This window comes from Rutilus rutilus (assembly GCF_951802725.1).
Source record: "Rutilus rutilus genome assembly, chromosome: 17".
In the NCBI taxonomy this organism is placed as follows: domain Eukaryota; kingdom Metazoa; phylum Chordata; class Actinopteri; order Cypriniformes; family Leuciscidae; genus Rutilus; species Rutilus rutilus.
Genome location: NC_140230.1, coordinates 31412549 through 31437888, shown reverse-complemented (window position 1 = coordinate 31437888; position 25340 = coordinate 31412549). Strand labels below are relative to the sequence as shown.

The window sequence follows — 25340 nt, the reverse complement described above, 5'->3', positions numbered from 1 at the left end:
TAGATAGGCAATAGTTCCTGTATTCTGTACTTCTATTTTTACTGCTTTTATAACTTCCTGAGGGACAATATACTAAATCGTTTCTGGTCCCATAAAAATATGAGGACCTTTTGTTTGTGAGAAAAAGTTTGGCACAACAGAATCTGTCACCGGAGTTTATAGCTCTGATGTGCAGCTGTGTGAATGAGGAAATATTACGAAGGAAGGTATTTTTGGTTTAGTGCACTATAAATAGCAATTCATTGATAGATTAGGAATATTAATATAATATTGTAGTCTGATGAAGATTCCAAAAGGCTCAAATAACTGTAGTATTTATTAAATAAAACAAACACTAGAAAATCCAAAGGTTATAATCAAACAACACAGTGTGAAAGACACAAACAATACCCAAGAATGAACTGAATGCAAGATAACGAACTGAATGACGAACAGGTGTATTGATAGCACAAGTGTCCATGGCAATTAAAGACTGACGGGAAACAAGAACAAAGGAACAGATAACAATGCAGACTGAGGGGCGGTTTACACAACACCATTTTCATTTAAAATTGGAAAACTTTGTATGCGTTTTGGCCATAATTTACATGAAAACAGCATTTTGCCTGAAAACGCAAGCTTTTGAAAACGGGTCAATCTGGCATAGAACCCGGAAGCGCTGTATTGTGTTTACTACGGGAATAGCATAGGAGATCTGACACAGAAGAGAATAAATTGTTGAATAAAGTTATTTTTGTTTGTTTTTTGTGCACAACAAGTGTTATCGTCGCTTCATAACATTTCATTTGAACCACTGTAGTGTGGTGGATTTTTAATAGATAAAATAGTAAACTGTATATCAAACTAATATTAACTCTAACATCTAACCTTACTTCCCTTTTTAGGCTTAACAAAACTAACACTTTGAAACACAATGTAATAAAACGTTCTGTCCTGTGTTTTTGAATGTTGTATGTTGTGTTGCCATACCACCTTTGACTTTGGTTGTGTGAGTGTAAAAATATCAAATATGGGAAATTAAACTAGACAGATGACTAGGTTAGAACCTTGTGATTAACACTGAAGTAATCATTATAATAAAGTTTACTTTACCTAGTAACAGAAGGGTTTGCGTATGAAGAACCAATCAAATTCATATAATTTTGCCGGAATCTCCCTCTGTTGGATGGACAGGGACGAGGAACCATGTTGTCTTCATTCTGCTACACTGCAGAACCCTGTTTGACAGAGGGACCGTTCCAGACAGGCTAAAAGGACTTAAAGTATTAAGGTAGGATGACAGACTTCACACTTTTTCTTTTAAAATGCTTCTAAATTAATTAAAAGGTTTAATAATAAATTGGCTATTCTGTTAAGTAAAATTTAGAAGAAAACTGGTGATCACATGTAAAAGATTAAAAAATATATACATATATAATAATAAATATCTATGTAAAAAAAAAAAAAAGTATATATATTTTTATATATATATATATATATATATATATATATATATATACAGACCCTTACCAAAAAATTAGAATATCATGGAAAAGTTTATTTATTTCCATAATTCCATTCAAAACGTTAAACTTCCATAGATGATAGATTCAGGGCCCACAACTTAAATGATTTCAAGTAGGCTATTTAGTTGTTTATTTGTACATAATTTGGGCTTCCAGCTCATAAAACCCACGAAAACAGGATTTCAAAAAAAAATTATATTACATGAAATCACACAGTAATTACACAGTGATACCATGGTCATTGAACCAGGTTTTGGGTCTTTTGGCAGTGTGGGCAGGTGCAAATCCTGCTGGAAAATGAAGTCAGCATCTCTATAAAGCTTGTCTGCTGAAGGAAGCATGAAGTGCTCTGAAAATGTCCTGGTAGACGGCTGCGTTGAGTGGACAGCACAGTGGACCAACACCAGCCGATGACCAGCACAGACTGTGGAAACTTCACACTGGACTTCAAGCATCTTGGATTGTGTGCCTCTCCATTCTTCCTCTAGACTCTGGGACCTTGGTTTCCAAATCAGATGCAAAGTTTGCTCTCATCAGAAAAGAGGACTTTGGTCCACTGTGCTTTATTAAATCCAGAGTCAACGCACCCGTCTACCAGGACATTTTCAGAGCACTTCACGCTTCCTTCATTTTCCAGCAGGATTTGCACCTGCCCACAGGGAAAAGGTTTTCACCCTGGAAAAGGTGATTTAAATCATTTTTGTGGACTTAAATGTTGTGATATCAACTTTAAATTTAGAACACAACTTGGTTAGACACAAGGCTTAAGATTGTTTTCTAGCAATTTTAGTGTACAAAATTATTTTGTAAAATATACATTTTGTATAAAAGAAAAAATGTTTAGTTCAGTAAATTTCCGTTTTATTCATAAGGTTTTTCAACGCTTTTTATTTAAATTGTTTTATTCGTTTAAAAGGTGTTTAAACTTTACTGTTATTAAAAGTGCTTTTTCTTCTAAAACAGTGCTTCCACTGTTGGGTTTATAACCCTGTTTTGAATCTAGACGGACTGCTGACAGATTCACTGTCACTAGGTCCAAAAAATATGCTCAAGTTGTGATGAAATAATCCAGCTGATCCTCCTCATATTTTATGTCTCTCATCAGGGTCATTGTGAGAAGTTCTTGACACTCCCCTACAGCCAATAACCTACAACTCGCCACCCATTTGCTGCTGCCGTTCATCGCCGAGGTATATGAGTCTGAACCAGAGTACAGCAATACATACAGTGAGGAAAATAAGTATTTGAACACCCTGCTATTTTGCAAGTTCTCCCACTTAGAAATCATGGAGGGGTCTGAAATTGTCATCGTAGGTGCATGTCCACTGTGAGAGACAATCTAAAAAAAAAAAATCCAGAAATCACATTGTATGATTTTTTAACTATTTATTTGTATGATACAGCTGCAAAAAAGTATGGACGACGCCCCTTCGCTCTCTTCCATTGGTGAGAACTGAAGCCGCCAGTGTCCCGATATGGTGCTGACATCTTGGGGCTTGAGTTTGCGCAGTAGCGATTTCGGGACCAGACCTGCACAGTAGTGAGCAGGAAGTAAAGCCGCGAAATCAAGGCCCCGCCCTCACTCTCGGTGTGAAATAATTAATTAGGCCTATAGAAATTTAGATATTCAATTTAAAGCTCCAATCTCCTCAGTCCTCCGAAGATCCCAACAATACACGTACAAAATCTTCTTCAGAAATCACCCAGTGTTAAGGAAACATGCAGCATCCGACTCAGGAAATGATGAAAAAACCTTGCAAAAGACAAGGCCAAAAATACTATTAGACATTCCTTTCAAAAAATATACATCCTTACAGCAGTTAATCTGCATACAAACAACATTCAACATTTTTTACTTCATTTTCATCTTACTTCAACACAGTGAATTTACATAGATGTGCGAAGAGCAATTTTCAAATGACGCGCTTAGGCCCGTATCACACTTGAGTCATGATCAGCCATTAACTCATAGCTCGAATACACGACCAAAACCATTAAAATAACATATGTTAACTGCTAAAAGTAACTTTTAACTCTGAAACATTAGTTATTTAACACATTAACGCAATATTCTTCCCATTTTAAAACAGAAGATTAACTCTTATGCGTCTTTTACATACAACTGCATATAACACATCAGCATTTAATATTTGAACACCATTATTTGTCAAACATTTACATAAAAAAGAACCTCAGTAATAGAGAATTTAGTAATTTCAGTTACCAAGAGAACTCAATTTTTCAATGATGACGTTTTCAGAAAGGCAACTGAGCTTCACGTCACTTCTGCCGACCCAGAGACTGAGCTTCACGTCACGTCCGCCCGTCAAGAGTCTCGTCCCGCCGAGACTGAATCTGTTCCTGAGCCTGAATATGATCCTGATACTGAGCCTGAATCTGTTCCTCTTCCTCTTTCTGAGCCTGTGTCTTCGGACAAGATGGTCGACTCCATGCCTGTGTCTTCGGACAAGATGGCCGACTCCATGCCTGTGTCTTCGGACAAGATGGCCGAAACCACGCCTGTGTCTTCGGACAAGATGGCCACTGCCGAGCCAGTGTCTCAGGACAAGATGGCCTCCACCGATCCAGTGTCTGTTCAAGTCACGTCTGCCGAGCCAGTGTCTCCGGACAAGATGGCCGCCGCCGAGCCAGTGTCTCCGGACAAGATGACCGCCGCCGAGCCAGTGTCTCCGGACGAGATGGCCGCCGCCGATCCAGAGTCTGTTCAAGTCACGTATGCCGAACCAGTGTCTCCGGACAAGATGGCTGCCGCCAAGCCAGTGTCTCCAGACAAGATGGCCACCGCCGAGCCAGTGTCTCTGGACAAAATGGCCGCTGCCACGTCGACTGAGCCCTCAGCCGAGATAGTCGCCGACACGCCTGAACCTGAGCCCTCAACAGAGATGGCCGCTGTCACGCTGTCTGTTCCTGAGCCGGTGTCTGTTCCTGTGCCATGGCCGCCTGAAGGGTTGTCTCCTCCCTGGCCGCCTGCTCCGCCCTGGTCGCCTGCACAGCCTGCTCAGCCTGCTCAGCCTGCTCCGCCCTGGTCGCCTGCACAGCCTGCTCAGCCTGCTCAGCCTGCTCAGCCTGCTCAGCCTGCTCCACCCTGGTCGCCTGCACAGCCTGCTCCGCCCTGGTCGCCTGAACAGCCTGCTCCGCCCTGGTCGCCTGAACAGCCTGCTCCGCCCTGGTCGCCTGCACAGCCTGCTCCGCCCTGGTCGCCTGAACAGCCTGCTCCGCCCTGGTCGCCTGCACAGCCTGCTCCGCCCTGGTCGCCTGCACAGCCTGCTCCGCCCTGGTCGCCTGAACAGCCTGCTCCGCCCTGGTCGCCTGCACAGCCTGATCCACCCTGGACATCCGTTCTGCTGCAATCTACAGGTCCTTTTCTGCCCCACCGACCTGGCCCTCCATCCCGCCCCCGGATCCGCCTCCGCTCCACCTCCCTCCTGGACTGTTTTTGGAGCGTCTGGAAGCCGCTCTTTGGGGAGGGGCTATGTAACGATCACCAGATGGAGTGCCTCTGAGAGTCACCAGAGGGCACTCCACACCAGACTGATCACATCACAAACTTAACTTCCCATCATGCCGCTTACCTGGGACTGATTGCACATACACCTGCAGCTCATCCACACTCATCTCATCCACCTGCAGCTCATTCACATACACCCATATAAACCTCTGTCACTCTTCAGTTCACTGCGAAGTATTGCATTGCCCCGGCGTACAATTTCTGAGTGTTTTCCCTGTGTTTGCTGAACTGTTACTGACCTTGGATTGTTTATACCGACTTCTGATTCTTCTGCTGCCTGTCTTGACCCGGATTGTTCATTGGACTGTGATTCCTGCCGCCTGCCTCGACCCTTGCCTGTTTTCTGTTTCTGCTCTGAGATTATCTCCATTGTTCTGTCTGCTCCTGATTTACCCTGCCTGTTGATTATTCTAATAAAGCTGCAATTGGATCTTACTGCGTCCTCCACATCATTACAGGTTAAGGGATCTAAAATGTATTTATTTTGGTTTATTTAACTTTTTTTTTTTTTTTGTAAATACCTAATGTTGACGTTAAACTTTTGTCAATACGTCCATATTGTACGTTTCACCATCTATCCAAACGTACAAAAATGTATGTTTTGTACCTGTAAATGTTACGTATTAATACCTATATTAATGAGACCAGGCTGATCTATCTATCAGGGGCCTTTCATCTGAGGAGGCTAGCCGTGCTTATTCAAAAGAATTGGATGAGAAAATAATCCACAGTGCAAAAATAAAACAATTGAAAAATATGACATTAAAAAGTGTGTAAATCACTCATTTTCTAAAGTGACACTGTTTGACAGCAACAGCAGGGGTTAAAGTTACAGCGGATTGCAGCGTCTCTCTTGTGTGGTGTCTCAGACAGTTTAACACCTACTACACCTACTTGAGAATTTATGAGAAGTGAATTTCGTCAGACAAGCAAACAACCAAAAATACCACAAAGATCGTTAGTTCCCAGCGATCAACCAACTTCAACACAAGTAAAAATGTTAGTCAAATACCCAAATCGGGATTTGATGAACAGGAACCTGACAGGAGGAACCAGAAACAAGATAAGGAAAGATTTAAAAAAGAATGAAAAAAAACATGCTTGGAATCATTAAATCATCTCCATATGTCTCCTGGTATTTCATTTTCTTGAACTCATGAAGCTACATGTTGATTCCAGCAAGTGGCGTCTGCAGTCAAACTAGAAAAGTTCCAGTAAACAGAAAATATGTGCCAAAATTCTTGTCACTCCTCCCCTTCCAGTACAACACAACACAACCCAGCTACCAGTAACCAGAAGAGAAACTTGACACACATAACAGATCAATCTTCACCTGACTACACACCAGGGACAGACGTACAGATCTTTCTTATTCCTTCAGGGCTGCAGGAAAAATATCAAAGACAAACATGGATCCCAAAAAGTCTCCAATGGAAGTAGGGCAGCCTTTACTTCCACTGGAGCAGGACCCTCCACAATACTCCATTGGATTCCCTCCCTCTGTGAGTTATCCCAGCACTTCAGGTCAACTAGCGCAGCATTATGGAGCTCCGGCAGCATCTGGCCAGTACATACAAGGGCCATATCCAGGGCAGACTGTGGTCACTGTGCAGCCTCCAGTTAATGTGTCCTTCACTCCACTGACCAATCCAGAGCCAGATTACCTGCGCTATTCCATCTTTACCCTGCTGTGCTGCTTCTTACCTCTGGGATCGGCTGCTCTTGTTTACTCCATCACAGTAAGCATTGGTTCATACACCTGTCTCACCTCGCTTAGCACATTTACAAATGATCGACCTACTCTTCAAAATAAATAAATAAATAATTTAACCTTTTTTTTTAAAATAATATAGGGCATAAATATTGTTTTGAAATTGTTTATAGAGCACCGTTAAAATTACTTTATATTAAGGGCTAAACAAGACTTCATGGTCATGATTCATGTCAGACAATAGAGACAGTCAAAATAATGAGGTCGTTGTACTAGAATATTAACCAAGGTTCATATTTCAGAGTTTAAATATGTAAAGAATTACCTAAATCTTCAGAAAGTCTTTATTGTTTACAGCCTGCATTTTTAATGATTAGGGCTATTTAACATCATGGATCAAGGTTGAATTTAAATCAAAAAGAGTTTGCTATTCCAATCAACATTGATATTGTGACGTTGTTTGAACCTCTGGTTAAAATTTCAGCATTGTATTTTTAGCATGTTGTTAACCTTTTTACGTCTAGGTCTATTTATAGCATTAAATGCTGTTTTGTGGCTTCCAGTAACTCGCTAAAAAATAAAGGTTACAAAACTGTGTTTTCGCAGTGATGCCATAGAAGAACCACTTTTGGTTCCCCAAAGAACATTTTAATGAAAAGTTCTTAAAATAACAAAGTTTTATTAGTTTGAAGAACATTTAAAAAATCTAAAGAAACTTTTTCACTATAAAGAACCTTTAGTGCAATGGAAAGACTCCATGGATGTTACAGGTTCTTCACTGAGCCATTGGTGTCGATAAAAAACTCTAATTTTTAGGAGTTCATCGTTCAAAAACAACTTTGTGAATTGCCGTCAATTTACAGTAGATCCTCTCTCTCTTTTGAGTAAAAAACATAAAATAATAAACTATGCATTACGGAAGTTTAAATTACAGAAGTCATCTAGCTATAACACTGCTATCGCTTGTTTACTCCAATACTTTAGGCCTGTATTCTCCTTATTCTTAACTTAAGAGCCATTTTAATTTTGAATGTTCAAGGCTTTCGGTGTTAATTATCTTCTCCAGTTAGGCTATTTTAGCTGTGCAAAAACAGTTTATTATGGTGATTGACATTGTAAACAGGTATTTCTTTCCATATTATTTTCATTTATTAACGTAGCCTACTAATAAGCACACTAGTTTGTAGCACAAACAGTTTTAAGTCAGTCACACAGACAAGAAGCGCCTTGCTTAGCTGCGGTTAATGAAAAGGAAGCCTCTATAGCCTATACAGAAAATATTGCTTCCGTGTTTAAAAATTCATAATATAGAATTAAATAGTATAGGCCATGTGCTTTAAAATAGTATAAACTGCTAGTTAAAAAAAAAAAAAAAAAAAAAAAAAATCTAGTTAGTTATATTAAAATTTAAGGTGTGTTCGAAATCGGCTGCAGCTGGATGTACTCTATACATTTATATTGTATAAAACCTTTTGACGACCCTTTGACCAGAAATAAGTTCAATAGGTAAGATATGGATTTCTATATGTCCTCTGAAGCATCAGAAAGAGTCAATGAGTAATGCACTCCAAGCACTGATGTTTAAAAACTCTGTGATATGTTTTGTGATTTTTTTTTTCAGCTACTATAAATCAAGTATATAATAATATATGTTATTTCTCATTTTATTCTTAGTTTAGAGTAGCATTTTGTGTTTTCTTATTGTGTTTATATTCTGACCTGTGAAGACCTTTGATTTGATTTTATACATGTCACTTAAGAAAGGTTTTATACCAATATTTGTAATATTATTGTAATTTACTTTCACAGACTCGGGATGCTAACATGTTTGGACACCAACCAATAGCAAGCAAAAACTCCAGAATGGCTCGCATCCTTAACCATGTCAGTGTTGCTGTTGGCCTCCTCTTCTGGTTGATCGTTGTCATCTATATCATTCTTGCTGCAATCGCAGTTACAAACATTAACTATGACTTTGACAATAACTATAATTATAGACCATATTATAGACCATAAGTGTAAGAAATATCATGGTAGGACACCAGAAAGCTATAGATGGTAAGGGAACATGAAATTTTTTTGAATACACAGGCATTTGGTGGTGTGCTTTTTAAATGTTAGTGTTGCTCAGGTTATTGGTATGAGAGCTGTAATACTCCAAATGTATTAATTTCATGCAACGCATCTGCCTTAGTATTATTTACATAATTAAAACACATGCTTTTTAAAGTTCATTATTGTATTTTTAAAACAATGAAAGCTTTGACTGTACATGTATCATCAATTAAAACATTTATTTTTCTTCTTATCTTTATGTTATATCATAAAACTTTGGTAATCAATAAGAAATGTATTTAACATTATGAGTCTGATGTTTTATTTTATCAAACCTTTAAAAAGTATCTGAAAGCACAAAGACAATTGTCTGTTTTCCATACTTACATTTTCTAATGTTTGGCCTCCCATGCCGGAAAGACGGGTTTGAATCCCGCTCGTTACTATTGGTGTCGTGACCCGGGTGGGAGTGAGGTTTAGGGTAAGTGTAACGGAGGCCAGCTAGTAAGAGCTGTGCTAGTAAACCTCACTCCTCTGGCCACAGGAGGAGCACTGCAGCGACTGATGCTAGAGGATGCAGTCTTTAGAGTTCTTGTTAGCACGCCCAACACCCATGCCTGAAACGGCAGTTCAAATCCTGCTCTAAGAGTAGAACTGGAGGGTTTACACGTGCATCTTTGAAAATTGAGCCACGTGCAAACAAAAAAATGTTGTGCACACCGGCACGCTATAAGAGGTCTCGCGCACTCAATGAGGACGACCACCCACACCGTCATTTTTGTTGTGTGCACCTGCGTGCTAGCGAGCGACCAACATCAACTTTTTTTAAAAAGACGCAAAAGTATCAAAGAATGGTCCCATGTGACGTGTTATATATTCCACGTGTTCTGGGGGTAAGCCTATACGACAGGGTTTGGTAAAAAAAACACACAAAAAAAAAACAATTAAATGTATTATTATTTAAAGAAACTCCTGACCTTGGCCATTGGTCTTCTGTGCACAGCTGCGTGGCGTGCACCTTCGTGTGACTCTATTAGCGCCGCAGTTCACTCTAAATCACCCAGAAAAAGCACAAGTTTTTAAGATTAATAAAAATGTGACATGAAATACAACGGCTAGAAAAAAAATTCATCAGTTTGACAACACATGTGCTGCAAATGCTCACAATGCAAACATACAGAAACGCACTGCAAATACTCACACAACCATTATTTAATAATGCCCTTTTCACAAGATGAAGAATAAATATCTGATGTCCCCAGAGTGTGTGTGTGTGAAGCTTTAGCTCAAAATACCCTGCATATATTTTTATATAGCATGTTAAAGTTGTCACTTTTTGAGGGTGAGCAAAAACGCCTCGTTTTGTGTCTGTCCCTTTAAATGCAAATGAGCTGCTGCTCCCAGCACAGGGGACAGAGCTTCAAGAGCTCTTGTCCTTAATAGCTTCGATTACCTCACACAGACATGCACTGAAAATTTAAAAAACTTTTAGTCTTTTATGTTCAAACCGGAGTCAGAAAAATAGAGAGACTCAAGAAGTGAAAACATGTAGACAACATTTCTGAATGGTTAGTTAATGAATTTATGTAGCTTATGTGTAGTTATCTTCTAGTCATTGATTAGCATATTTTATCTTAATAATCTATAAATTGTGTTCTGAGGCAGGGTTTATGTAAATATTGGGGTTGGTGATGTCACTAACCCGGGAGGAATGTTGTGTAGTCCCTACCAGCCATTTGTTGTAGTGCTTAAAAAGCTTTTTTTTTTAAAGAAAATATCTCCCTTTCCTTTGAACTTTGAGTGTCATAACTTTGCAGATGTTGTTTATGCTCAAACAGCAACATTACACACTAACTAAAGTTAGAATAGTGAAATCATGATCAACCACCCCTTTAAATGTATGCATATGAGTGACAAGACATTAATCACAGTGTTATTCTAGGATCATTGAGATACTATTGTAGTCTCTATTATTTTATTTTTTCTCAGTTCAGTAATTATTTATTTTTTTTGCTCATTTTATTAGTTTGTTTTTAAATATGTCTAGGCCTATGCAGCTGTTATTATTCAATTTTAGTAGGCTACATCAAGTTAAACTAAATGAAAATGAGAAAGTGAGAAATCCTCCATCCATTATCCAAACAGCTTTATCCTTATTGGGGCCGTGGGAGGCTGGAGCCTATCCCAGCATTTTGGGCCACAGGCACAGACAATTTCGCATTAATTTAGGAACCCGGAGCACCTGGAGAAAACCAACGCAGACACAGGAAGAACATGCAAACTCCACAAAGAGAGGCCTCCTGGATAAACCAGGACTCAAACCGGAGACCTTCTTGCTGTGAGGGGACAGTGCTACCCACTGAGCCACTGCCTCCATTTACTCCATTTTCTGTAAATCAAAACAGGATCAGCAATAAGAATACAAGATTTTGTCATTATTACACACTGTAGGCTATTCTTTATTTTTATTTTTACAAATGTCACCAATAGGCCTATTTGATTTTCTTGATGTTGCTCTGTTGCTTCTGGTATGTTGTTAGGATGACAAAAAAAAATAAAAAATAATAATTGTTACATTTTTAGGCTGGTCCGCTTCGACGAATTTAGAATGCGAACTCCAGCGCAAGACTTTAATGGAGCAAGAGTTCAAGATAAGGTATAGGTTAGCTAAACATAATAGATAAACTGTTTTACAATAGAAATGTTAAACGACCGACAGCAATCCAGTGATCTACTTGACTTTTTTTGTCAAATGTTGCCATTTTGATTTTGAAATTAATAAGCATATATATATAAATTATGTGATTCTGATTCTGGGACAAGACAAGTATCATTAACAGAGGCATTTTCGTATTAGCCATATGATTTGAGTGAATGTGTGCATATTTTAAAATAAAAAGTATTATTTGCAAATAGTTAAAATGCATTACAATAAATTTTAGTTCTTTTATTAATTTATTCTCTGAAATCCCTTTAAATCCTGGTCCACGGTCAATTCATGATACCTTCGTCAAATTTTGCGAGGCCTCCTGAAGCGCAAGGCTCTGTATAGCCTGAGAAATGTAAACAGTCACAATGATGGCTGATGTAAACTCTCTGGCTAAATAAAAATGTTGGTATTTGATGTCAAGGTATTCCAGATCTGATGTGCATATAGCTCCTTAAGACGACAGGTGCTTTCTGTGCTGCACCATTTCTCATTAACCGTAATATACACTCCTCTACCCTGGGTTTTCCCAGAGTTCTCCATCCAGTCCATGCGGTGAAAGGAGAATCCTGCCGGCTGCACAGCATGATCTGGAATGGCTGTCATGAGCCATGTTTCGGTAAGACAAAAAAGCCATGACGACTCGCTGGAACTTTATTCAGACTCTAAATAATGACAGGACATTCACTAAAAATAGGCATTAATTTATGTGCCCTGTTTCATACTGAGTCCACTGTCCTGTTTTGTATATTTGCCCTCATCAGTGAGTCGGACCAAATGTCACGCCATGTGCATATATTGCACAGGAAAGCTAGAAAAGCGCTTGTGAAAAGCTTCTATCCCGGATGGCAGTCTTCAACAGGTGCACTGGGTTTTTCTTTTGCATTTCAAAGACAGTTTTGAGACAAGACGGCGAGATATTCATGAGCAGAACTGTATTTCCTGCTTTTCCTGTCTGTGAAATGATCAGTATTTATTCTTATTTCTTTGCGAACATTGGCATGATATACCTGCAGGGCCTGGCGCTCTCCCTGGCAGTGGCAGGTCATAGCGCCACTTCCGGTGGCATCTGCCAGGTTTCTATTGGCAGCTGCCAGAGTTTGTGGCAGCTGCCAGGTCTCTTCTGGCAGCTGCCAGATTTCGTGACAGATGCCACGGTTTTTTCTCGCCGTTTTTGGAGCTGTTTAAAACTACACTGTTCATAGTGGCGATCAATTTTGTTTTAATAATGAAAAGTTCCCACAGGTGTGTTATTTATTATGATTTTTTTTATTATTATAATACATTTCTATGTATCAGCTGCCAGAGTTCGTATCAGGAGTCACAATCGTTTATCGCCGTTTCTGCTGTAAACTACACAGTTTTATTTTTAAATGAAAGATTTGATGATGCATATTACATACCAGCAAGCAGATGCAATCAGAATATGAACCCAATAAGCTAAACAGCATTTTCCCATAAAGAACACATAAGGAGTGCTTAGCTGTATAGACAGTATATATGCACGTGTATACTATACACAGGTGCATAGCCAACATTTCAGAAGTGAGTGGGACAAAAATGTTATATATATATATATATATATATATATATATATATATAGGATACTGTTTATAAGAATATAGAAACTTTATTTTTTTTCTCTTATGTCTTTCTTCTAATTGGCTTAGAAATCAGATACACTGTTGGACAATAACCAATAAATGATTTGTTAATGTACTACAAACAGTTTTTTTATTCATTTTTATCAAATATAAGACAATAGTTTTTGTACTGTAATAAATGCTATGTCAGGTAGCACTGAATTGTTCATAAACTTACCTGGTAATTTACCATAAAATGACCTGGAGATGATTGAAAAAAAGTACAAATAAACCATATGGTCGCAATCGTGTGCTTAATGCCTTCATGTTTCCAAAGGTTTCTGCCTTTTATTCAGATCATACAGTGATAGCTGGATGCTTTTGTCCATATTAGGGATTTCCTGGTACTTTGTAAGTTATTACTTCAATATGAGTCTGTCTTGCACTTTCTAAGCCCTCCGGCTTCGTGTATGTGTATATGTTGTCACATTTCCCTTAAATAAACAATACACTAAAAAGGCCAAATACAATTATATTTTGTATTTTTACACTGTGTAATATTCTGTTTATCAAAACCAATAAATGTCATCAAGTTAGTGTTTTTACGTATTTTTACATTTATTCCAAAATAATAACAAAAGGCAGTAACAATACAAACATTTTTTTTTGTCAACTGATGTTCAGCTGTTCTTTTTAACTTTACCAGCGGGTGTCGCTGTTGGACAATTACTTTATACATACTAGTGACTTTTACGCTTTTAATGTCATATTTTGTAATACTTGCATTCATAGGCGCCGATACCGTGGGTGCTCCGGGGCTCGAGCACCCACGGAAAATACCGAGCACCCACGTGTGCCAGACTGCCATTAAACATTGCAGTTGGTGCTATGTGAAGCGTCTGCCACACTGTGATTGGTTATGCCGCTGTCAGTCGCCTGCTCCATATCCTATCCACCAATCACAGTGTTTCTCGGATGAAAACGCCTATTTAGTGACCCCGCTCTGTACACAGAGACACGTTCCTCCCATAGTCAGTATATCCTCCTGAAGAATTAACCGCAATGGTGAGTCAACAAAAATTTTGCTCAAACGGGTGCGGGTCGGGTCGGACACGGGTCTAAACACGGGTTTAAAACAATCGCGTTCAAACGTAAAAATATATGCACATTTTTAGGAACACATCTACAAAAATATGCCTGTATTTCAAGTTAATAAAATAATTTAAAATCCACATCAGTTTATTTGTGCCCACGCCCTCTCAGGAGTCTCTATACCTACTTTCACTTTTAAAAAGTCATCATAACCGCGCGCGCGATCTGCTTGCAGTCGTCGAGATGGATGCTGTCTGAGGAGTTGAAGAAAAGAATAGCTAGTGGAGATGGTAAAGTTGTCGACAAAACTGAAGAAAACAATGTTGTGAAAGGCTTTCCTGCATGCATTTTCGTGTTGAATAGCCGCAAATGTGGAACTTCATCGCTGAGGAAGCACGCAGTGACGCAGATAACTGTTACTGTAGTAACAAACCAAGAAGTTCTATCGAACAGTATTTGTCAAATTTAACACTGTTACATTTAGTAAATTTCCCACGAAGCTGATCGCGGTTACGTGTCAGTTAAACTTTTCATATCCAATCCTGTCTGTATTTGTGAGAAGTGGCGCTGTCCTTGAAAGATTACTTTACGGCTGGATTATCAAGTAGGTTAAATAGGTGTGTGTGTTCGTGTCGGCCGCTGTCCATTTCCTAAGGTTCTGAAATGCAAACATTTTTTGACTACTTTTTTTTTTTTTTTAAAGGGCTTGCGCCCATGAGCACCCACGGAGGAAAACATAAATCGGCGCCTATGCTTGCATTGATTTTTTTGTAATATAGATCATTTTCTCATCCATTTTTTTTTCTCTAAAGAGTCTCTGCCTCCCTTACCTTGACTGATGGCAGTCAACGACTGATGACAGAAGCCGTACAACACACAAACATCAGAAATTCAGTATCTTAAATTACACAGCAAAAACTCCAGTGTTAAATTAACACTCCTGGGAGTGTATATGAGTCCACACTCAAGAGTGTAAAGTGTTAAAATATGAGTGTTAAATTAACACTCAAGAGTGTTAAAGTTAATGAGCTAATTAAGTGATTAATTTAGTGATGATTGACCATTATTGAAGACACCTGATGTTAACAAACAGAATCACTGAAGGAGAAAATCTCAAATTGTAAGTCACCATTATGGTGATCAGTGTCTGCTTTAGTTGGGCTCTTGATCCTTATATGTTTACTATAAATTTTGTAACTATTGACTTTTGCCTCAAACTCCTAATTAGCCTACTGTTCAGGTATAGGGTAAAATGTAGAATATGGTCACGTATAATACGGCATTAGTATGTGCTTTATGAGTACTAATAAACAGCTTATATAGTAATATGCAAGCTACTAGTTAATAACTAGTGTTACATTAAATACATAAAAAAATATGTTTGTGTGTGCGAGCGCGTGTGCATATACAGTATTGGCTAGCGGCAGCTGGGCACTCCTTATCTGTGTGTATGTTCATATGTTCTTTATTAAATACTTATGCAATTTAGCTTATTGGGTTCATATTCTGATCGCATCTTCTTGCTGGTATATAATATGCATAATCAAATCTTTCATTTAAAAATATAATAATAATGTATAATATATTAAAAATGTATAATGTATTAAAATTGTATAATAATAATAATAATAATACAACAACAAAAAACACCACCGCACGCCACTGAGAACAGTGTAGTTTTTACCGAGCAAACAGCAAAAACAGCGAGAAAAACCATGGCATCTGCCGCGAGAAATCTGGCAGCTGCCAGAAACGACTGGCAGCTGCCACTGCATCTGGGGATGCCACCGGAAGTGGCGCTACGACCTGCCACTGCCAGACTAAAGTTTGGAATAATTATGATTTTATAATGTTTTTGAAAGAATACTTTATTTGATTATAATTACAGTGCAAGCGATAATATTGTGAAATATTTTTAGAATTTAAACAACTGGTTTCTGTTTGAATATATTTTAAAATGTAATTTATTCCTGTGATCAAATCTGAATTTTCAGCATCATTACTGCAGTCTTCAGTGATCCTTCAGAAATCATTCTAATATGACAGCCTGATCTCATGAAAATGCGTCTCTATTGCACGCATTACCCATGCGAATCATATGCACGTAAAACTCATTTTGGCGTATAAATTTCACGATTAACACAATGCATAGAGACGCATTTAGTGTGATCGGGTTGAATATGATGACTCGCTACACGATTATCAATTATTGTTTGCACTCAATTACCTTATTAACAGCTTAATATTTTTTGTGGAAACTGTGATACATTATTTCATGATTCTTTGATGAATATAAAGTATTTTTTAATAGAAATCTTTTACAAAATTATAAATGTCTTTTTTTATCAATTTAATGCATCCTTGTGGAATAAAAGTTTTTTTATTTTTTTTTATTGTTCTTACCCCAAACTTTTTAGTGTATCAACTATCAAGGTTTCCACAAAAATATGAAGCAGCACAACTGTTTCCAACATTGATAATAATCGTAAATGTTTGTTGAGCATCAAATCATCATATTAGAATGATTTCTGAAGGATCATGTGACACTGAAGACTGGAGTAATGATGCTGAAAATTCAGCTTTGATCACAGGAATAAATTACATTTTAAAATATATTAAAATAGAAAACAGTTTTTTTTCAATTGTAATAATATTTCACAATTTTACTGTTTTTACTGTAACTTTTGTACTGTAACTACAAACTTTTGTATTGTATTGAGTGAGTTTCTTCTTCCACAAATGCACCTGTCTCTAAACAGTTATATGTCAGTCAGGTGATCACTTCCTGTCAGAGTTGGTGGTTTTTGGCAAGAATAAAGTCTTGCCTTTAGTCAAAAGTCTGGCTGTGCATGACTATCCAGCTGGTCAGTAAGTTTTATGTACTCATCAGAGGTATTTTCACTCGCAGTTGGTGCTTGGCATGTCTTAAAGTTTTTAAAATGGAATAACATTCATAAAACGACTGGAAGTAGTCCGGAGATTTCCCCGCTGTCTGTGTGTCTGCCCGAGGCTCTGTGAAGAGCCGAAAGTCTGACGGTGGGTCTGGTGTCATCGGGGTGTCTTGTGGAAGGCGGGGTTTAGGAGAGAAGAGGTAGGCTACTTCTCTTATATATATATATATATATATATATATATATATATATATATATATATATATATATATATATAACAGTTGCACTAGTGTGTTATTTCAGTGCAAAAAAAATTATTAACTTTTCTATATGCATATTTGCTTATTTGTTTTTGTTTTTAGTGCTGGGTAACGATTTATCGCATCCAAAATAAAAGTTTGTATTTACATAATATATGTGTGTGTACTGTGCATAATTATTTTATATAAACACACACACATGTATATATTTAAGAAAACCGTGTTATTTATAAAAACTATTATACATAATATAAATATATATACAGTAAGTGAACACACCCATGCTAAAGTTGAATAAAAAGAGGAATAAAAAATCATCTTTTGGAAATTGATCTTAATGCCTTAATTAAAAAAATGAGGAAAACTCCAGCCTTTAAGGAAACCAATTTTCTTTGTGAATAAATAATGTATCGTTAATAAATAAATGTTCTTCCTTAAAATACAGGGTGCATAAGTCAGGACACCCCTATGTTAAATTCCCATAGAGACATACAGATTTTTTATTTTTAAAGGCCAGTTATTTCATGGATCCAGGATACTATGCATCCTGATAAAGTTCCCTTGGCCTTTAGAATTAAAATAGCCCCACGTCATCACATACCCTTCACCATACCGAGAGATTGGCATGGGGTACTTTCCAAAGGCCAAGGGAACTTGTGCATATCTGGCTCATACTGTAAGCCGCACGACTTGTTTTGCAACATTTATTCCCCATGTGAGCGAGTGAAAGGTTTCCAATAGCAACGGATATCATCCACAGGTTGATCTCAAAGTTTGCTATCCAACTTTAATAAAACGAAGTGCACAATTTCTTTTTGCTTTGAGCATCTTGTTCCCCTCGTCACCCTTTGCATTTCGAACGCCTCCCCATCTCTAGAATTAAACCTAGAGAATCTTCTGTGTCATTATTCCATTTATTCCATTATTCCAAGAATTATTCCACAACATAATGCAGGAGCGGCGTCGTATTGCACTTCCTCCAGAGCCAGTCAGACAGACCTCACTGTGGGAGAAAACGCAAGCTATTTTCTGCTCCTGTAAGAAGATTCTGTGTTCCCTACCCGGACCCTGAGAACTCCTGCTATTTATAAAGTGAAAATGCCATTCTGGAATAAGGAACCTTTCTTTTGCAATGCTATTAGTCACTCGTTTTGAAGCCGAAAATGTTTCTTTTAGTGAGTGAGAATGTCTCTAGCATCAAAGACTACTGTATATTCTGGGTTTATTTAATTTATTAACAGACAGAATTTAAAGGGGACCTATTATGCCCCTTTTCACAAGATGTAATACAAGTCTCTGGTGTCCCCAGAGTGTGTCTGTGAAGTTTCTGCTCAAAATACCCCACAGATAATTTATTGTAGCTTGTCAAATTTTCCCCTTATTTGGGTGTGAGAAAAAACATGCTTTTTTTGTGTGTGTCCCTTTAAATGAAATGTCCCTTTCCAGAAGGGGGCGGAGCCTTCGAATACTCTGGCAGCAACAAAACTGGAGAATCTCATGCAGCTAAAATGTTAATTTTCCGTAGGGATGTTCAGCCTTATATATATAACTTATGCACAAAATTGGAATATCGCATAAATAATTTGTGAATAAAGCACCATTTCCATCCCATGTGCATGTTCAAGAGAACAAAATCGTCACTTCCTGGGAAATTGGCGCAAAATATCCGAAACAAAAGTGGAAGTTGCTGGAGTCGGGGAAGCCACTGTGAACATGTGAGATGCTTCTGAGGAAATTAAAACAAATCATTCTGATGGCAGACTTTGGCTCAGGCATTTCAGAAAGATCAAACCAACATTTGAGATGCTGAGATGCGATTGGTCCACTGATTAGTCCAGATACCCAGTCACATCCTCTGTTGAGGCAAAGTCACATGAGTTTTTGTTGCGCATCGAGGGATTTATTCTGTAAATGTTTCCATCGTATTTTATGCGTCGTCTTATCAGGGGCTAGTAAACTATATTTATTGTCAATGTCCCACCTGTCCTACTATTTACTGTTTCAGAGTTTTGTACTTGCAAAACAGTCTTATAGCTGCATATTTAAAACACTTTTTTCACATTGTGGCCAGCTTTGCCTGCTGAGGTGATTTTAGCACATTGCTAGGTGGTTTCTAGGGTGTCATGGTGGTTGTTAGGCTGTTGCTAAGTTGTTTCTATGGTGTTCTGGTGGTTGTTAGGCTGTTACTAAGTGGTTTCTAGGGTGTTCTGGTGGATGTATTGCCGTTTCTAAGTGGTTTCTAGGGTGTCCTGGTGGATGTATGGCCGTTACTAAGTGGGTTTCTATGGTGTTCTGGTGATTGTCAGGTCATTACTGGGTAGTTTGAATACGACAATTCACCATGACGTCACAACAGTAATAGACGTTCTTCCGGGTGGCAAAAGCCGAAGCGTTCCTATGGCAACGCTAGTAAATTGCTTGAAAGGGAGGCCCACCGTCGACAGTAAAAATGTAATAAAAACAAAAAAATGTATTAAATATAATGCATTTTTTTATCATAATAACAACTGTGACTCGCGCATACATCAAAATAAAACGTGGATGCATGCTTTAGTTGTGTAGGCTATATGTACGCGAGTATTTATAGGTGTTTGCGTGCGTCAAGTTTATATGTATATGCAAGTTATTCACAAGTGTATGTGCATTCATTACTAACATAATATGTATTGGTATGAATTTCATATTAGTGTGCACGTGTATTTCATATATGTATTTTGAACATCCAATATAGCCTACATGTATATGCGAGTAATTTATAGGTGTATATGCACGTGTGTTATGTATTGATAAGCGAACTTTGATTTAAATCCTACGTGGCGCCCCATACAATTGCGTGAGTCTCACGGTCAGTGCTTGAGAGTGGGCAGCCCTCTTTTACTTCAGGCAGTGACTGGCAATGAGTCTGATCTTCAAAAGAGACAAGTTTACTAATATTAGGCTGAATCCCAATTCTCTGTCTTACCCCTTCCCCTACCCCTTCGTCTTACCCCTAGCCCTTGTCCCTCGAAACCGAGTGGTAAGCACTAGGGGTGAAAACATACCCCTATGAAATGAGACGCCACTTGGTTACGTCATCATACATCGTTACTAAGTGTTACTAAGTGGCTCTGTGTCACCAGGGGCAACACGTGTTGATCACAAACTTCAATGTCTGTATAAACAAATACTTACATTTATGGGACTCTCTTGGTGGTGTGCATTGTTGCCGATTGCGCAGTGCATTCTGGGTACCCCTTGGCTTCAAGTAAGCTCGCGAAAATTCTTGGTTTTAAGGGGTATCTACCCCTTCCCCTTAGCCCTACCCCTAGATCAAAATGAGAATTGGGATAGCCCTTACTCTCACGTAAACGTGCAAAACTAAGGGGAAGGGGTAAGGGGAAGGGGTAAGACAGAGAATTGGGATTCAGCCTTAGTCTCGAATTTCCCCGGCGGAAGATAAATGCTCTGCTGTGATTTTGTAGATGGACCGTTTTGAGAATACACGAAGCAGAAATGTAAACGCTGGATAAATCATATAATTTAGGGGATCGTTAAGATTTCCTACTTTGACGACACGACGTCCACTCGCTATAACCTCCTCACCCACAGGAAATCGATGAAACCCCTACACCTTTTGCTGTATATCTGGTAGCACAACCCCAAACACAACACGTTTTCATAATCGTTTCAACTTTGAGCAACAACAATGTTTTTAACTATGTAACTGTTGCAGTCGCCGGCTGAATCTCTTCAGTTATGCCTGGCTCACACTACAGGAGTTTCAGGCCGATTTATGCCCGATTTACCCCTCCCGAGAATCTGAGAAAAAATCTTGTCGAGGAATTCGATCGGTTCCGATGTTCGGCGCAGATTATCTGGTAATGTGAGGCGTTCACAGATCGAATCTTGCACCTCCCGATCTGCTCTCACACAAATCGGGCTCGCCCCGATCACATCAAACATGTTTGATATTTAAGATTTTAAATCGGGATGAGCAAGACTGTGATTACGTCAGTGCTGTCAAAGAAACAAGTAGGGCTGTCGTGGTGAAGGACTTTCCCTTGAGGTAATTTTGAGTGACTCAACAGCGCAATATGCGTTTTATTATTTCTTGCTTACGCTGTGGTCAGCAGGCACAAAGACGAGTAGCCTACATGTTCAGTAAAAGCGCGTTAAAACGAAGTGGATTAAAATGAAGGTACAAACCTGACAATGAGCTTGTTGTTCCTTGAATCTCACTTTACGAGAGGCTTTCTGCTGATATTTCACCAGTATTGGCATTGAAAGTCTCTGTGCATATACTTCGTCGTTGTTGCATTATTCATTAAGATAATAATTAATAAATGCACGCACAATTATCCGTGAACTTGATAAATGTTGATAAATGTTTTACTATGCACAAACAAATGCCTTTCAACTTATGTGTGCAAAATTCTGAATTAAATGAATATGCAGCAATTTGTACAAATAGAAAATATGTAGGCCTACGTACGTGTTGTAGCCATTAAATAAGCGTAGGCCTTTTAGTTTCATATTTGTTAAAATATTATAATGTTATTTTTTTCCATCTATGTTGATTATGAAAAGTGAACAGCACGAGTAAGATGTGCAATGTATCGGGAGACATAGAGTGGGTCAGACATGATTTTGACCACTTCATTAAGTTTTGTAGAAAGTCTTTCTTTAAAGTGAATTTCGTTTTGTATAAATTGTTTCTTAATTTATATAATTTTTATATCAACCAATTGCCTGGATTTAATAAATAAGAAGCAAATACCAGACAATATAATCATGACTTCTTGGAGGCACCGGCGCGGTCACTTGCATTGCTCGTGAACTGGAGCGCATCTCATCAAAAATTTTGCTGGCTTGCTTGACAATTATATTGTCGGGGCTTGCTGCTGTTAGAGAGCTTGGCGCCGATGCGATGCACAGTGTCAACAGTGTCACGGATGCGGTTTTTACATTCAGGTAAAACGGCTTGACAGATCTCGATGGCAATCTGGCGGACATCGTTCTTTTCATTTTCTTTGACACCAAGGAGCCTCAGATTCCACCTCCGAGAGTACCGTTCCAGGTCGAAGATCTGTTGCTGGTGTGTGTCCATGCGACTCTCCTCTTTAGTCATCCTTTTTTCTAGAGTGCCCACTCGTTTTTTCACATCTTTTATCTCCTCACACGCGAAGTCCACAGTTTTTTTTACACCATCTAGCTGCAACGCCAGCTCATACATTCTTTCATTTATTCGTTTCGACAGGGAAGCGACGACATCTATGTCTTCTACCTTGGAAGAAAGCATCGTTTTTTTAGGAGCTGGAGATTGTCTGGGTGACAGGGACAGAGGAGGAAATTCTTCCGTAAGATCCTCCATTACTGGCAAAGTCACCGAGCCAGTCGTGTAGTCATGAATGTTATCAATTAAAGGGTTTCTTCCTGAGGCGGCGTGGCTAGCATCACCTGTTAGCATTGTCAACTTTGCTTTGGGGTTTTTCAGCGGTCTTTTATTGTCGCGGGTCGACATCTCAAAGGTTAAATCCTCCTCACAAAGTTCCTTTAGCGTTAAGCACTATAAATGATTATAAGGTCCGAACAAAAAGGTTGTTTTAACCGTATTCAAAGTTTTCGGTTGCATAGCTCGACTGTAAGCGTCTACCTACTCGGCCATCTTGGTCCTCCCCCTCATTATCACGGATGTCCAGAATCAGGAAGTGTACACAGGACGCGTCATGCAGAAGAGGTCACGTTGAATCACGTGAGATGATTGACAGCTGGTACAGCGAATGATAAATGTTTGAGGTCAAATCTGACGCAAATCAGGAAGTGGAGATACACATCTCGCTCCGTTCGCTGTTTGAGTATGGATATATAAACAGTTTCAATATATTGGTATTAAATGCATTTTCTGAGAATTAATATTTCAAGTTTTTACTGCAAATGTCACATCCATAACGCTGGAATTGACATCACTTGATTACACATTGTAATACCTTGTTATGATATAGTGACCCATACAATGTGCCAAGCATATTTTCCTTATCTTGTCATTCAAGGCCAGGGCACATTTTGTACAAACAACGTTGTGCTGAACTTGACAAAATTGATCTGCTGCTGCAGCGGCGGCCAGCAGCCCGTGAGTATTTTTATTTATTTTTTCAAGGCAGTAGAAAGTTCTGGAATTTTTCCATGCTTCCACATCCCGCGCAACTACTGATCCCCCATTAACATTCATTATATATTGCTGTGTACATTTATCCATGTCCAGGGGCGTTTCTAGGTTTTAAAAACATCAGGGGCTGAGCCCGAAACGTCAGGGTCTGGGATTATAAGATAACATGATAATTCAGCCCTGGCACTGTAGCCACACCAGCCCACATTACCACACAAACACGCGCATTGAAATGTGAGGTATTAGGGGGGTTCTAAAATTTGGATTTCTCTGACCTCCATATATGCATTTTAAGGTGTTTGAAGGCCAAAAAAATTGGATAACAATAGCTTTAAAAGCATGTCAGTGGGCAGTAGCATAAATTTGTCATAATTCACGAAGCGGAAGCAAATATGCAAGTACTCTTTTATTGAGGGTCAAAAGACTCAAGGCACAATTCACGGGTGGGCTGGTGGCGCAGGGACTTGATGGTCAGCGTGGTGGTGAAGACAGGTGACGGTGCTTCCAGTGAAGTGAACATCCAACACGACGAACACGACGAAAACACCGAACAGGACACGATCAGGAACTGGAACAGGAACTGGAATGGCTGACGACGACAAAACACTGAGGACACCAAAACCAACGATCTGACAGGGAAAGGAGAGTGCGATGAGTCTTTATAGCAGAAACAATTGACAGCAGCTGGTGAGGGGAATGAGATCAGGTGGAGTGCTGATCAGCTGAACGAGCAGCCACGCCCACTCACACACACCCACACACACAGAACAACAAATACACGAGACACGAAGAAACCAGTGAATTCATGAACCGTGACAGTACCCCCTCTCCTAGGAACGCCTCCTGGCGTCCCCAGACTCCCTTACCTGTCGATTGTAATCATCGATAAGAGAGTGATCCAGGATGTCTCTGGCAGGAACCCAACTCCTCTCCTCCGGACCGTAACCCTCCCAGTCCACCAAGTACTGGAATCCACGTCCCCTCCGCCTTGAGTCCAGAATACGATTAACCAAATACGTAGGTTCCCCTTCTACGAGACGCGGCGGGGGAGGAACCGGGACCGGCGGATTAAACTGAGAACGAAACATGGGCTTGAGTTTGGAAACATGGAAGACGGAATGAATCCTCCTGTACACTGGAGGGAGTTTGAGGCGGACTGCCACCGGGCTAATCATCTTAGTGACAGTGAATGGGCCAATAAATTTGGGAGCTAGCTTATTAGAGACGGAACGGAGAGGAATGTTCTTAGTAGAAAGCCACACTTTTTGACCAACGACGTATACGGGAGGCCTAGACCGGTGGCGATCGGCTTTAGCCTTGGTGCGCGCTCCCGCTTGGAGTAGAGTCTCACGGGCTCTAGTCCAAGTGCGACGACACCTCTGGACAAAGGCGTGAGCGGAGGGGACCGCGACTTCGGATTCCAGACTAGGAAAAATTGGTGGCTGGTAACCTAGACTACACTCAAACGGAGATAGGCCCGTAGATGATACTGGTAACGAATTGTGGGCGTACTCCACCATTGACAGTTGTTGGCTCCATGAGGAAGGATTCTTGGAGACCAGACATCGCAACGTTTTCTCCAAATCCTGGTTGGCTCTCTCAGTTTGACCATTGCTCTGGGAATGAAACCCTGAGGACAGACTAACCGTCGCACCCACACACCGCCTTCGAGAACCGGTCCACCACGGTCAAAACTACCGTGTTACCCTGAGAGGGTGGGAGGGCGGTGACAAAATCTAGTGCGATATGGGACCAGGGTCTCGAAGGGATCGGCAGCGGTTGAAGGAGCCCATCTGGGGGTCGATTGGAAGTCTTACCAGTGGCGCAAACTGAGCAAGCCAAAACAAAACTGTGAACGTCAC

At 39.5% G+C, this 25340-nt stretch overlaps 1 protein-coding gene across 6 annotated transcripts; it reads left to right on the top strand.

The window, feature by feature from the left end:
* Nucleotides 1-1172: 1172 nt before the first annotated feature.
* LOC311275873 (uncharacterized protein) lies at nucleotides 1173-9108 on the top strand. 6 transcript variants are annotated; one of them, XM_084385155.1, is made up of 5 exons: nucleotides 1173-1270; nucleotides 2611-2732; nucleotides 3926-5828; nucleotides 5880-6773; nucleotides 8555-9108. In XM_084385155.1, the coding sequence occupies exons 2-3, from the start codon at nucleotides 2700-2702 to the stop codon at nucleotides 5027-5029; spliced, it is 1137 nt and encodes a 378-aa protein (XP_084241281.1). In that variant the 5' UTR covers nucleotides 1173-1270; nucleotides 2611-2699; the 3' UTR covers nucleotides 5030-5828; nucleotides 5880-6773; nucleotides 8555-9108. The 6 variants fall into 6 exon arrangements, with proteins under 6 accessions (XP_084241281.1, XP_084241284.1, XP_084241283.1 ...); XM_084385158.1 differs by having other exon boundaries at nucleotides 2611-2695; nucleotides 3926-6773; XM_084385157.1 differs by having other exon boundaries at nucleotides 2611-2695; nucleotides 3766-6773.
* The last annotated feature ends 16232 nt before the right edge of the window (nucleotides 9109-25340 follow it).

Bases quoted from the DNA above. Each gene is read 5' to 3' on its own strand.
- LOC311275873 (XM_084385155.1), top strand. From the start codon at position 2,700: ATGAGTCTGAACCAGAGTACAGCAATACATACA. The intron at 2,733-3,925 runs GTGAGGAAAATA...CCTCTTTCTGAG, and splicing joins AGAGTACAGCAATACATACA to CCTGTGTCTTCGGACAAGAT.